We start from the raw sequence: 16,138 nt of genomic DNA, 5'->3' as shown, positions 1-16,138 counted from the left end.
CAAATAGGGAAGCATAATCTTGCTAAGCTCTTTATTCTGTGTAGTGATAAATATTTATGATTGGCTTTTACTGGTTGTTTGAATATTTGATTCCATGACAAAATATGCAAACAAAAAATTTTAATGAAAAAAAAAACAAAAAAACAAAAAACAAACGTAGGGAGTCAATAAGCTTTCTAATATCAGTGCTCCCCAATAGCGATACTGTGTTACACTAGATAACTATAATACTGCCACGATCAGTCAAAAACCTTACATCTCCAAAATGTTAACTTTACAGGAGAAGGATAATTTCAATGGAAGTCATTGTACAAGGATTTTATTCCAGCTAACTAAAATATGCTTTTCTACAGTTACTAAATCAGCTGCATGTATGTGTAATGATACAGAGTGCTGAGTTTGGAAAGCTGGCTTCATTTCCCATCTGAAACTGGACACAGAGACAAGCAGTGAACGTATATTTCTGCAGCCTAGGTTATCATTAAAAGTAAACTTACTGGTTCACTCAGAGTGGCTGAGCTGCTGAAGAGCTGTCGGGCGTTTCCGAAGATTCCTAAAGGTTTATATCCCTAACCTGAGTGTAAATGAACTGTTTCTTTTTTTGTCATGGTCAGTGAAATTCTGTTCCATGTATCTGGTAGCTGTCGTGAGATCATGCCAGAATGGGCTGCACATTTGAATGGGTATTTCCTATTTTTCCTAATCCTGCATTTTCTATATGACTTGGTTTTTTTTTTATTAATACCACACCCCCCCCCCCCCCCCCCCCCAGTCCATTTCAGGAGGTATAGCAAGAAAGCAGGATCCTCCTCCAGGAGTTCACTCATTTCAGAGAAATATGGGGGAGAAGTGAGCATGTACAGCAGATTCCGCTGTGTTTTCCTTTTCATTTTTGAAAGCCGCTCTCACAGAGAGCCTTAATACCTACTTATTTCTGGATTTGTGTGATTTTGTTGCCTTCAAGTGGAGGTTTCAGGCTCGCAATGCACTGAGATGTCTCTTCATTAAAAGTGAAGAAAAAGCCATGAATCACGGCAGGCATCTCGGCATCCCACGCGTACAGTAACAGAGCGGGGAAGAGTTACGACACTTTCCGCAGTGAAGCCAGAATCGAGTATGTGAGCTTTCCAGTCCTGCATATCTCACACTGCAATGGCCGAAAAGGGCTAGTGTGGCTAGTGCGTTCATGCCATATATGTGTGTAAACAGCACATTACGAGTTTCTGTCCATAGCTCAAATGTTAGAGGTAAGAGTGGACGATATGGCAAAAATATATCATCAAAATGTGTACCAGTACCAGTACATATAAAACACTGTATAACTATGAATACAAATAGTTTTTGCAAGAAAAAAAGTTGACAATTATTACGAATTAATTAATAGGAGAAGATATATAGCATATATGAGATGAGAAGATATGACAAATAGCTACTTGCTCATTAATTATTCACTATACACCAGCTGCTGTTGTTTATATGCTGTCTATTCTTGGTCTAATCGCATAAATGATCACACTAGCAATATCGTGTTGTCCTACTGCCCAGTCCTGGTATAAAGCTCTAATGATAAACCTACAGACTGTAGTACATAATGCATGAGAAGCTCATTTCATGCATGTTACGCCCCGATAAATGAGAGAAACCTCTGGAGACGAACTCCAACTGCTACTCTTCGTGTACCTTCAGCCCTCTACTTAACTGCCCAGCCCCAATCCAGCTCATACAGCAACGTTCCAGCGTCTGCACAAAAACATTTCTGTGTGAGGCGTTATTAATTGGTAAATACACACAGCGCCGGACCACGTCAACGCACACACACACACACACACACACGCATGCACGCACTTTTAATGAGCGTGCCCTGGCAGTGCATCAAAACGGCCATGGAGATGGTGGTATTTGTCCAGGGACGTAACAGGACAGGGCAGTGGCAGCCAAGTGTTCATGGCTCAGGGTCACTGAACGAGCAACTGTCCGCTAGAACAAGAGGGGCTCAGTGAGAGGAGTGCAATCCTGATTTCATGACCTGTATGGGTGGTGATTTTCTGAGTGGAGGGATGAGGTTTGAGTGTGAACTGGGTGTAACTGGGGTAACTCAGGGCCTTATTTCCATCAGAGTTTGGAGAGAATGAGGCTTCTGAGTCATTTCTCCCTCTAAACTGAGAATCAATCCTATCGTTGAGCCTCGCTGTCTTTTAATGGAGCAATTAAAACGGCATTAAACCTTATTGAGGGCTTCCAAACTGACGCAATATTAGTATAAACACGCCATGCTTGTCCATGACCTATGCTTTACTTTCAGCAACACTTAAGAATAACTGTGAGATCTTCTTAAGAACAGGTTCTTAACAGAAGCGACCGAGGCACAATGACTTAAACGCATAGACTCAAGGAAAAGTCTTGGCCAAGGGCAACGCTATAGACATGCATATAAAAACAATGTCTCCGAATAAAAGAGTATGCAGATGAGCGTGAGACAGTAAGATAGACATTAGCACTCTCCTCAGCTCTTCTCAGCTTGTTAGCCTACCTACAGGACCACAACAGGATAAGCCGGTTAAGAGAGTGAGCAGCACTGTAAGCCTGTCTTTAGGAGAGCTCCCCTCATTTCCTCCCGCAGCCCTGGACCCGCTGTCCCGAGACATTCACACACCGCACCCCTGATGAGCACAGAGTAAGCACTTTCACTCAGGAATTCCATCAGGTTTAATCACTGGAACACACCACGGCCCGGATTCACCGAGCCTCTGTTTATCATTTAGGGAAATCTTACACATCACTGATAGCCAACAGCCCAGTACGTTAGGTGGGAAGGGTGTAGAAAAATAAACACAGGTTTTCAGCTTGATTAGCTTGTAAACTTTTAATGAATTACGTTTCTTTATATATATATAAAAATCATGGGTGTGTTTATGTGTGTGTGCCCTGATAGAAATAAAGATTTCTAACCATGCCCTGAAAGGCTCTTCTGTTGAGTACTGAGGTATCAGATCAGCAGGAAATCCTGGATTGCATTTTAGAGAGTAGAAATCAAGGATAGATTTGGGTAAGGGGTAATTCAGGCATTTTAAATAGACTGTATGGCTTAAACTGATGTTCTAGCACATTGTTCTAGCACTGTTCTAAACTATTGGCACCCTAGACATTATTCACAGCCTGCCGCAGTGAGAAACATACTCAGAAGGCAACAAAAAAGTTCCTAGACTGCAGTGTGAAACTGTTTTACAGGGCACCGTGAAAGCTTAATGTAATATATGTAACATAAGTGATTTGACTGGGTCTGATCTGCTTTTGTTTTTTTAGACATTTGTCTCTTTCCTGGCATCACTGGCCATGACACCAAACCAACTTGTGTTCGTTGGACTTAATAAAATTAAATGAAATATTCTAGTATTTTATATCCATGTAGAGAAATACACTCCAACCATGTCTTTACTCTTTAATTATGGCTTGTTAGGCACAAAAATACAGCTGAAATGCTTAGTTTTACCAGCTGGAGTACCGCACGGTCATCAGACTGTATTATACACTTTAATATGATAATTTTTTATGATTTTAATAGTCAGCTAACAAACAAAATAATTCAACCCAGAATGTCACATTACATTCAAACTTTTTTACTAAAAGTATGCGCGATTTTACATCAGTATTAATTTAAAAAGTCCTCTTACCAAAACAGCTTGTCTGTATTATTTACAGAAACACAAAGATCAGATTGGAATGGTATCGCCCGATATTCAGCATTAAGGATCTCGGATCAGATTAGATCAGGGGCATTCGAAAATACTGCACTGTGTCTCGTAAGGTAAAAAGTACGGATTGCCCAACCCAGGCATGTGCAGGCAGCTCTGATCCTAGCTGAGTGCTCTCTGGCGCCCCCTAGGTGCTATTAAGCGATTTTTTTTATTCCTAGATTGAAGCACTTTAACATGAGACAGAAACTAAAAATCCAGTTTTAGATAACAATAATAATAATATTTACATAGCATTTAAGATTTACATAATATTTACATTTACAAATCCAATACCACTTCCCATTAAAAGTTCCAACAAACTAGAACTTTACGATAAGCAGCAGCTTGAGTATGAAAGTCTACGAAATAGATGCTCATCTTAAAGCTGTATTATGCTAGAACTGGTATTTCTTGCTCCTGGGCTCCCCCTACAGTCTCACTTTGTGACGCGACTAAAAAACTAAGGACATGTTCATTTTTACAAACTGAGAGATACAGAACAGTCAAGGACAGGACTTTACACAAATATGACCGTAGGTAGTGTTACATAGTGTAGCTATTGCCATGCTGAGCATGTAGCTATGACAGAGGCATTACGCTCACTATTGCAGTCAGGGGAGAATCACAATGATTGTGAAGCTGTTATTGTAAGGTATAAATGCCACATAATGCTTCTTTAACTGAAGTGCTTCTTATAAAACAGCTGCTTTTTAAATCAGATCGGCCCCAGCTGATACTCAAGATTTTAGTATCTTTATCAGTACTAGAACAGGAAACACAGCTATGGTGACATCTCTACTCTTCAGGGAAGAAATTCTTCTACTGCATCTCTCCAAAGAACTCTTTATGGCACCTTTGTTTTTAAGAGCGTAGAGGAGAAGGCAACGGGGGAGAGTGGGGTTAGTCGGGGGGCGAATGTGCCTCAGGCGGACCTGCCTGACTCCCCTGCCCTCTGCCATGTTAGCGCCAGTGTGAACAAGACGGATTGGAGCAGATCAGAGGGGCAGATAACGCCGGGGGCTGCCGGAGAGCCCTGCAAGAACCCTGGCGTGTTTGTGCTGGGGAGGTTCTCTGTTGGAGAGCCAGTGATAAATGGACATCAGTCTTAGTTGTTAGGGTATTGTGTGGGTATGAGGCGTATCAGATGGTGTGTGAGGCATTTCTTGTGCACGACTCGGGATGTGGGGTGGGGGTGCTGATGAGGGATCTGGCCTGGGATTATATTTACATTAGCAAATCGTTTGGTAGTTCCTCAGATCCTTGATGAACACACAGACACACACACACACACACACACACACACACACAAACACTGACAGACGGGTAATCAGTAACCTGCTAGTGTTAATGTGAAAGCTACATGTCCTGAACACAGAGGGCCCCCAGGGTCTTTCTTGGAGATGGGATGGAGCAGGGAGAGGGGCCGAGCGCTCGCTGTAATTAAACACGGGTTAACACTTTAACCCCCCACTTCCACAGGAAGTAGGTGCACAAAAGGAGAAAACCAGCACCCAGCATAAACGCCAGATTTGCTTTTTCTGAAGTGTCTAGAACATTTCTGTTTGTCCTGTGATTTACATGATTGAATATTCACATATTCAGTGAGTCAGATCTAGTTTATCACAAAAAAGGAGCTGTGACACAATAACTTAAATCCCAAGCTTACAAACCAGTGATGAATCTTAAGCTTTGTACTCAGTAACCAGTATGAATTATTCAGTAACAGTGAAACTAAGTGAAGTGTGGACCCATATACAGCAGCTTGCGTTAAATTATTTAAAACAATACATTGGGATCGATGTATGACCACACTGGGCAAAGTAAAATGGATTAGCATGTTTTTGCTGTCACACAAAAAAACTTGTATCTCCAAAAGTGCAACTTTTACAGGAGAAGGAAAACCCTTCTTAACTTTCAATGGAAGTCAATGTGAAAAGATTGCATTCCAAGTTATTTTGGAGCATTTCAATTGGTCAGTTCATCATTACAAAATTGACACAATTTATAGAAGAGCCAGATTTAAATTATGTCAATAGTGGAAACAATGTAGATACTACAAATTTGCATGACAGTGAGGATATAGAACTTATACTTTCTGTGTATTATTACCATGTTTTCCAACCCTATGCTGCCTCTATTGTTGGATGCATTAAAAATCCATCCATAATCATTCACTTTACAGCTTAAATAGAAAAAGCTGTTCATAGTAAGCCATATATTTTTACAACAGCTTTACAGTCCACAAAAAAAATTAAACGTGAGCTAACAGAATTTTTTTTTAAATTTTGTTATCTATTGTATTTATTACATTTAAAAACGTATATTTAGAAATTACATGATTTTAATGCAAAAAAAATTGGTGGCAAATGAATCAAATATGTTACATCAGCACAATTATTTTTGTTAAGTTGCTGATGTAACATGTTATTATATATTCATTTCCTAACACTTTAATGAAAAAATCGAATACATAAAAAAGGCTATTTTTTTCTAACTGCTGTCTGTAATTGCTGTAGCACAATATTTTAATCATAGTTAATTTCTTCTCACATGGACATATAATATAATATCTACCGACATTCAACAAAAATCCTCTACATTTTCTCTACATACAATAAATGCAACTGAGATCACTGAGAAACAGCATTACACATGGAGAAGGGTAGATTGAACATTGGGAAGAAGAATCAGTTTCTGGGTTAACCAACTGCAGCTGCTTTCTCTAAATAAATCGAAAAGGACGGAGTTGAGACGCACCATATATAAATATATAAAACACAATGCCACAATTTTCTGAGGCATTACACACACACACACACCTCTTTCAACGGCAGGTGTACCTTTCCATCACAGGCGGAAACCTCCGGGCTACTGCTCCCCCTTTAAAGCACACATTATTTCTGGATATGTGTTTGTGAGGCTAACCAGAAGCTCTGAGTCCTCCTTGAGTCAGACGCAGAGAGCAGGCCCAGCAGTGCGGAACTCCGCTAACGTGCACTCCTGATGAACCCGGACCTGGCTTTAATCAAGCCAACGTATCACATCTTCTCACCTCTGACCCCACAGGACTTATAAAACAAGTGCCACACATTTTTGTCTAACGAGGCATTTGCCAAAGCAAATGAAAAACAACACTTAGGTTAGGGCCTGACTGGTTAGGTTAAGCTTTAGCTCAGGAAGCACTGGGTCTGCGCAACTAATGCTTTTTTTTTTCGAGTATGAGAAACGGCTCACTATATGTGTAATTGCTTGCCTTTTTACAGTGGGTTTATAAAGAGAGCATTAGTTGGATTGTATCGCTGGCTCGTTCAGCCACAGTGGCTGGCCTGCTTGGAAGGACTCGGCTGCGGCGCCTTCGGAATGAGACGTGGCGCTGGAATCAGCCCAAGCACTTACTGAAGTTAAATCTAATAAACAAAGAATTTGGTACTTTACATAAAGCCCTGTTTGCTAGTCGGCAGTGATTAATATTCCTGGCCATTTGTGAGCGTGTGAGGGAGAGATGGATTATGGTTTCCCATATATATAAGTAAGACAATGTAAACTGTGTTTTTGTGCATGGCGAGAAGTAAGGCTAATACAATAAATAAAGAGTAAAGTCATGTGGTTTATCTAAAATTGATTCATAACCTTAGTTGTGCTCCAACGAGACCAACTAAAGAGACATTATGGAAAAAGCAAGCATCAGGTGGGAAACGTCAAAGTAGAGTTAAAGTTGGCTTAACTGAACTAAATCCAATTTGAATATCCAGCTCTAGGAAAGAAAAACCCCGGGGGAGTTTGGCTGACAGTCGAAGAAATTTCCCCTTCTGGCCGAACGTGTTGTATCCTTGACATCATTTCTGATTAAAATCAAACCTTTAGGCTCCAAGACACTGTTAAGACTATAATCTGTAGACCACTGTCCCTGATAACTAAAAAAAAGAGGAAGAAAGACAAGAAGGTATGCTTTTTACCAATATAGCAGGCTTGGAAGCACAAAGATTTAAAGTATTTAATGCAAGCTGATAGTCTGCCTAAAGACTAGGACTAATAGTAAGACTCAGTAAACGCTGCATTGGGTCAAAGGTGGTATTTGAATGTTACGCTAATAGACATGAAAGTTCTACAAATCAACTCAATGAAAACTTAGGATGTTAAAGACAGAAGCTTTGCATTATTTAAATCCACATATTCACACACAACCCTATCACAATTCAAGTGTTATAGCTAAAAAAAAAATCACCAATCGTCCCTCTAAGCTAGAAGACATTCAAACTTCAAATGTTTAATAAGTTATAACAATCATAACTCAAATGTCCACCAAGTTATAAGACATTCACAAGTGAAATGGTCTATAAGCTATTTCAAGCACAGCTCACAAAGCTATAAGACAATCACAAGTCCAATGTCCACTAGGCTTCAAATGTCCACTAAGTTATGAGACAATCTCAATTCAAATGTCCACTGCATTAAAAGACAATCGCAATTCAAATGTCCATTAGGTTATGAGACAATCTCAATTCAAATGTCCATTAGGTTATGAGACAATCTCAATTCAAATGTCCATTAGGTTATGAGACAATCTCAATTCAAATGTCCATTATGTTAAAAGACAATCGCAATTCAAATGTCCATTAGGTTAAAAGACAATCGCAATTCAAATGTCCATTAGGTTAAAAGACAATCGCAATTCAAATGTCCACTAACTTACAATCATTACAATCATCACTAAGCTAAAAGACCACCCCAATTTGAATGTCCACTAGGCTGCAGGATGAGCACAATTCAGATGTCCGCCAAGTTCTAACACCATCACAAATTAAATGTCCTCTAAGTAGTAACATAATCATAATTCAAATGTTATTGGGACATTATTATATTTTATAGGATCAACTTCCCAAACGAATCTCACTCTAAAACCTAATTAAGGAAAACCCACCAGACTAATGACTTTTATTTAGACACCAAAAATAACCTTCACACTGGCCGATCTGTCATTAAAGCCACTGCTCACCAACCCTTTTCTCCTTCCACCACACTAGTGCATAAAATACAATCATTCAAGCCCGGCTGCCAACAACACAGCATGTGTTTTTAATACAGCCTCACGTTTTGTCATTTTTTTAAGCAATAAAATTGCTACTGTTCTATTTAAGGGCGGATTTTGACACATACGTCCAACTTAGCTTTGTGCTTCTTATGAAGATGTGCCTGTGTGTGTGTGTGTTTAATGGGTTGAGTTTGGGTGTTTTCTGTGCCTCACAACATTGTGGTTAGAGTTTCTTTTGTGGGCGGATTTTAATTGGGGACCATGTTGAGCCCGCCGTAGCATAAGGGATGGTTTGGGTAATATTTATGTGGAAAGAGTTAACGTCAAGGTTCTGTCAGTACAGATGAAACGAGCTCCTCCTTCTCCGAAAAGGCTTTTAATGAAATGGAAACATTTGTTTAGTAAGCAGTCAATCTTGGTGAAAACGGGTGGAAAAGATTTATTCTTTAATTGACGCAGCCATTCTGATTCATAATGAGAGCTGCTTTCTAAAACCTCCTCTTTCCAGTACTGAATGTGGGCCCTGTGTCTGCGTTTTAGAGGAGGTTTATAGTGCTACATTCAAGGGATCATTACTGGCCCAATACAGGATCAGAACGCTACTAGCAGAACTTGTACAATATAGGCCATCATCATCCGTGTAATCATTACTGGGATTTCCCTCCTTCAATGCTGACATCTCAACCCTAAAATAAGCAAATCAGTTCTCCAACAAATCACTGGGAGCCTACTGACCAGCTCAGGGCATTCACATGACCCAACAAATGTACAGAATTTAGGTCAAACTAACGTAGGCCTCAATACGGAGCACCGTAAATGCTGGTATTATGTCTGTGACTATTAGTGCTGATGCCTCTGGTCAGAAGACACTGATCACCTTCAGACAGCTTTACTGCTCTGAGAGTTCGGGCAAGCGTGACACTGCCATTCACCCTGGACATTCATCACATCAATTTTACCACAGTATCCCTGATTCTACATGGAAATGCCACATCCCCTTTCTGTATTTAGGTCTACCCAGCAGCCACATGGCACAACGCAGGGGCAAAGAACACACTCAGAAAGCACTGAAAGACACTTGACATGATTTCTCCGCAGCTCATGCTCTGATGAGCAACACAACCCATGAAACAAGCTCAGAAACCGTCTCCCTGCTGATTACAGTTTTTCTAATGATCAAATTCACAAGACGTACTCTCCACAGAACAGGGTCCAACTGTGTGTGTGTGTGTGTGTGTGTGTGTGTGTTCCGCTGATCACCTTAAAATCCGAACAACGGCCATAAAACAGAAATGAACTGCAGCAAACTGCGTGTTGAAATGTAGACCCTACAGAATCCATTCTGCCTCCATGATCAGAGCCATAAGGCTGTGTTAAGGCAGCACAGAGGCTGTAGGTTACAGCGAGCGCTGAATACACACTTTTACCTGCCCTGCTGGAGTGAAGTGACTAAATAAAGGTGCTAAATCTGACACGCAGTGCGTAAACATTCACACTACAGATGCTGAGTTGGCAATCAGCTAAAAAAAAAACAGTGATTTATGAAGCTGTGGTCAAAACCAAGTGTTTCCATACAACTGCTGCTGCTGCTTTAATGAGATCTATTATTCTAATGATTTAATTAGTTTTTTGCTCTTTTGAAGAACAAAATCATAACTAACATATTTTTAATATAATAAAGATATATATATATATATATATATATATATATATATATATATATATATATATATCAATTAACGGATTTTTATTATTAAGAAAAAGAAAAGTATTCATGTATTTTAATATAACAAAATACAATTAACCCTTTAATATAATAATCAAATGGGCTATTTTTATGTAATAAAATAAATAAAAGGAATCACATCTCTAATAAAATTTTGAAAGAAACTAACATAGCTCTAATACAATAAATAGTAATGAATAAATAAAGGGACTAATAGAGCTCTAATATAATATATAAATATGAGTAATAGCTCTCTAATATAGTAAATAAAATCTCTCCAATTTATATATATTATATATAATACTATGTAATATTATGTAATACATTAATGCAATAATGTAAATATTACAATGATGTTACATATTTATAAGCTTACATATGTCTACTAAAATTAACAAAATGCTCATTTAATTCATCTTTATTAATATATATATATATATATATATATAAATGTATTTTATATATATATATAAAACACGCTGGTATATGTGTACTATTCCTTTAGCGTTATTAGCCGGTTATTAAAGGCCGTGTCTTTAACAGGCGTTATAACAGCACTACGGTTGATGGATTTATTGATAATGCCCGGGATTTTGACAGCCGTTATTACAGTCTTATTACAGTGCTATGTCTGGCGTGTTGATCGATTAACCCCTGTATTTCAGAGGCGTTATCACTGTTACTGCACTGCTGTGTCTGACTGGTTTCTGGATAGAGCCCGTGTGCTCTGTACCTTGAGGATGTTGGGGTGTCGCAGTCTCTCCATCAGCGCCATCTCCTTCACCAGTTTGACGGAAGCGAGTCTGTAACAGTCCCCCGCGGAGCCGTACTTCCTCACGCACTCCTCCATGTCGTGTCCGCCGAAGTCCACGGATTTGAGCGCCACGGCGAAGCTGCCGTTCAGCGCGGCGCGGTACACGGCCTTGGTGTATCCGGAGCCCACGAAGCGGACGTCGCTCGCGGTGTCCACGCTGCTGCAGCCGAGCCGCTGTGCGCCCCCGCGCTCCTGCTCCTCGTCGTGTGCGCGCTGCAGGTCCATCAGACGCCTGCGCTCGAGCGGTCGCGCGCCGCGCTCGGGGAACGGCCCGTAGCGGAGAGCCTCGCGCAGCCGCGCGCGAATCTGCTGCCGCAGGGAGCGGAGCAGCGCGTGGCCGCTGGTGGCCGTGGCGGCGGTGGGCTCGAGACTTGCCTCGAGCTGCAGCTGCTGCTGCTGTTGTTGTTGTTGTCCGAGCGTCTGCTGCTGCTGCTGCTGCTGCTCGAAAGCTGGCACGGAGAGCAGATTGAGCAGCGTGCCGAGGAAGAAGGAGAGGCAGAAACCGGCCGCTACGACGACCTTCCGCCGCTTCATCTCCGTGGTTGTGATGGCTGTGATCCGCAGGAAAAGGAACGGTCTCTGTTTCCCTCTCCAGCACGCGAGGTCTAATGTAACGGCGCCGGTTCTGCTCGCGTCTTCATCGCCGCTGTTGAGGATTTCGAGATCCACCCCATTTGAAGGGCTGATTGCGGGTGACACTTGACTCGTAACGGCTCCGCGCCGCTGTGTGTGTGTGTGTGTGTGTGTGTGTGTTTTTTTCCCCACCCGTATTCATTCAAGCCCCGCCCTACTGCGCTACAATACGCCGGGATAGTCTCACCTCCGTGCGCTCTGATTGGCTGGTAGGTCATATTCAGAAGAAGTCCTCCTGTCGTCCAATCGCAGCATAGAAGTGGGCGGGACTTTGTTGGAATACGGGTGGGAAAATAAACAGAGGCGCTGGCCCGTTACTAGCCAAGCAATGCGGAATACGGGTGGGGGAAAAAAAGAATATGACGTCAGGATGAGTGACGGTTGACTGGCCTGTGCTGGAAGTACTGGAAGGAGCTTAAGGAACCCGCTGAACTACAGTTCCCGGCGTGCCTGTCGCCGAGAGGTGTTGCCGAGACAACGCAAACGCAAACGCGGTTACAGATGTTCGCTGCTAACGAGGTTACATTTCGGAGGCAGAATAAAAATAGTAAAGATGGCTTGTGCGAGTCCGTGTCTTATATTATAAACATTGAGGCTTGACAGAAAGTCAAATGTGGTGGTTGTGTTTATTAGATACCGATTTCTCTTCATTCTGAACGTAAACAACCGCCGTTGTCATCTGGCCTCCATTTACTTGGCAGTGCTTTTGTGATTTGAGTGAAATAAGAGATGAAAGCCGGGATATTCCCCAATTACTGGACCGCTGCAGATTTTCACCTCGGTTTAATCAGGCGTTTGACGATTCTGTCAGTCGAAATGACTCGGTTAAATGAAGGCTAGGTGATAACAGACCGAGCTGTAATCGATTCTGCAAACGGTAAATTAGCTCAGCCGCCTGGAGCCGCCTGGAGCGGCCTGGAGCGGCCTGGAGCCGCCTGGAGCGGCCTGGAGCCGCCTGGAGCCGCCTGGAGCGGACTGGAGCGGCCTGGAGCGGACTGGAGCGGCCTGGAGCGGCCTGGAGCGGACTGGAGCGGCCTGGAGCGGCCTGGAGCCGCCTGGAGCGGACTGGAGCGGCCTGGAGCCGCCTGGAGCCGCCTGGAGCGGCCTGGAGCGGCCGCGCTTTTGGGTCGCGGATCAAACCTTCCGCTGTTCTTCTGGACGGATAGCTCAGTCTGTTCCGATTCGCGCTGGAGATTTTCGAGCTCTTTTGGAAGGAAAAATGTGTATAATTATGTCTCTGGGGTCGGAGAAGTAAAGCCCAAATTAAAAACAGACACGGGGAGAGGGGCGAAATAATGAAATAATGGCATTACGGGCTCATGCTGGGTTTACCTCGGACGGGACGAGGCTGGAATAAAGTCATCAAAATAAACCTCTAAATATTAAATCACCAAAAAACGGTATATGTCTGCTGTAAGACATATATAAATAAAAGACACATTCATAGGTAATAAAACTATTTTAAAAAATAAATAAATAAATAAAACAATCTAATTCTTCAGAGTAGCTCTAGCTAGTGCATGTCCTTTTTCAGCCCCACACCTACAGTGCTAGCTAACGTATTACTGCGCCTGGGGTCGTCCTTCTGGCTGAGCCTGGTCTGATGTAAAGTGAGCACGACGCGGATGATGAAAGGTCTCTGAAGATGGCAGTGCAATCATCTGATTGTGAATAAAGAAATAAACTGACTATAAACGAATGCGGTTGTTGTGTGGTGAAGTGTGGCGGTAATAGCAGAGAGAGACATTAGTGCTGTTAGAGGGACTAATGAGGCTCCGGAGGGGGCGGGGGTGAGGGGGTGAACAGCAGCAGTGCAGCCTGCAGGGCCCACGGCCCTCTCCTCCCTCTCCTCCCTCTTCTCCCATTCACCCTCATTACACTCATTACTGTAGGCCATACAGTACAGCAAAGAGCAAAGACACACAACTGGCTGCTAATTCAGGGGAAATGACATATATGATGGGTTTCATTTGCTATTCTTATATTCTATAATTATATTATATAATATTATATACCCCACTAGTCCATTTGATTATTTTAACCTTTGATTTCGATATTATAGATCAGTGTCGTTTGTTTACATATATTATATTATATTATATTATATTATATTATATTACATTAACTCGTGTAAAAGGGCACACGTCTTCTCGGCTTCGTGTGAGGTCATCTTTTTTTAAGCTACACAATAGGGTTATTACACTTTTGTGGAGATGTATATTGGAGCATATAGAGCTCAGACCGGGGCACGAAAAGCCATTCAGCAAAACCCTCAAGCCACGAGTGCTGAAGTTAATCCACCACCACTGGATCGCGATCAAATTAATAAAATAAATAAAAATAAGGATGATTTACAGATAGACAGCATGAGTAAATTGCTTACATCCTATTATTATTATTATTATTATTATATTTATAGCAATACTAATATTATTATTTTTTATTTATTTAGTATTATGTTATTTTAAATATACTGAATTGTATTTGTGGAGGTGTTCTCTGAGCTCTGCTCGCTCTTGTGAGGGTCTGCTGCTGGTGGTGGTGGTGGTGGTGTTAGTTTAGGTAATGGGGTGATATGCATGAGAATGGGACCGAGGGGGGGCAGACAGTGTGTTATCAGCAGCGCTAGAAAAGCTCGTTTAACTGATGTGTGAGGTGTGAGCACGGGGGTCTTCACAAACACCCCCTTCCAGCGCCGCGAGAGAAAGAGCTCAGCTCTCCGTCTCTCCCACTCACCTCTGTTTTCATCAGCTCCGAGCTGAGCTCCGAGGGAAAGCCGGAGAGCTCGGGGTGCGAGGAAGCGTCGCCCTCCTCGTGGCTGCTCGGGGGGCTCTTTCATATTTCCTCGGGGGGCTGGTCAGCAGCCGGCTCGCCTCGGGGGACCACGCCGCCGCTAATCCCTCTTAAAGAAGTTCATTAGCTGTGGGAGGAGGAGGGGTCTGCCTCGGACAATGATGGAAACCTCTGTGTTCTTAAACCTCGGGTCGCCATTGACATGTAGGCCCACGTTACCATGTGAATTCAGTCGGAGGAGTGAAGGATTGTGGGTCTGCGAACCACCTTGGCGTGATGTTGGGGGTGGGGGTGTATGTGTGTGTGTGTGTGTGTGTGTGTGGGGGGGGGGGGGTTAATCCCTTTCTGTTCTCTTCTCCGTAGGCGTTAATTATACTCTGTAGGTAGCCGCATTCATTAAACTCACAGGGGGGGTCTGTTCATTACTGTAAGAAATGCATTTCACCCAGAGGCACTGATAAAGGACCTGTCAATCACAGGTGGTGGAAAGGTAGCCAGGCCATGGGCTGTTGGGACCATGCTGTTAGGAAGGGGTAGTGGTGTTTATTAAGAGAAGTAAAATCATCACTATTAATGTTTATTAATAAGCAAATAAACGGTCCAGTGGTTTTGCATTTAATTATAGGTGATTAATAATCAGGCCTCCCAGTCACGCCAACCTTTTTTTTTTAGATTGATTAACCCAGTTATGTGCCAATTTCTCCAATTATTTTAATACTCACTAACGTGTTTCCACTCATCTATTTGAACATACTCAAGATTTGTCTGCACTAAACCTCCGTTCTTAAAAAAACAAACAAACAAACAAACAAACAAAAAAACACTGCACTTGAAGACCTGTCAACTTTACCTGCTTTTGGGCAATTATTTAGAAGACAAAAGAAGTAACTTTAGACACTTTGGTGTTCTTTTAAGTAGTATTCAAGCCCTACCCTCTGATAGAAGCTCATTTATAGTGAAATCTACATGGTATCTGTTGATCATGTCAGCAAGTTTGTCAGGAAAAGGTTTTGCATATTGTTCAGTTCATTTGTCTCTGCACAGTTTAGAGATTTAACCAAAAAAAGAGGACAGACTCCGGCAACTACATGTTTCTGTGTTTCCCAATATTGCTGGAGAACAGTGGTGTTTTCCAGCTGGCAATGTTTTTTGAAAGGTTCCAGGAACGCTCTGAAAACGTGTGACGTAGTAATGGTTTGCGGCACAACATTATTAGAACGTTTCTTACACAACTTACACCCAATTAGACGAAAACTAACATTATAAAAAACAGCTAAAAGAACTTTCCCAAAAATAAAAATATGATAAAAAACATAATCAGACTGAAAAAAAATATTTAAAATGTTTTTTAAACATAGCATTTTCTGGATTTACATGGATAATAAAACAGGTTTAAATGGTGAACT

General features: G+C 41.9%; 1 protein-coding gene across 1 annotated transcript in view; it reads right to left on the bottom strand.

The window, feature by feature from the left end:
* pkdcca (protein kinase domain containing, cytoplasmic a) overlaps positions 1 to 12,045 on the bottom strand; it is a 34,388-nt gene extending 22,343 nt beyond the window's left edge. Inside the window, exon 1 of the mRNA XM_072677691.1 lies at positions 11,226 to 12,045. Within this exon, the coding sequence (XP_072533792.1) occupies positions 11,226 to 11,840 (615 nt within the window). The 5' untranslated portion in view covers positions 11,841 to 12,045. The remainder of the gene's footprint in view (positions 1 to 11,225) is intronic.
* Positions 12,046 to 16,138: the final 4,093 nt, after the last annotated feature.

The sequence above is a fragment of the Salminus brasiliensis genome, chromosome 4, assembly GCF_030463535.1.
Source record: "Salminus brasiliensis chromosome 4, fSalBra1.hap2, whole genome shotgun sequence".
Classification (NCBI taxonomy): Eukaryota; Metazoa; Chordata; class Actinopteri; order Characiformes; family Bryconidae; genus Salminus; species Salminus brasiliensis.
This window is presented reverse-complemented; position numbering and strand designations above follow the sequence as displayed.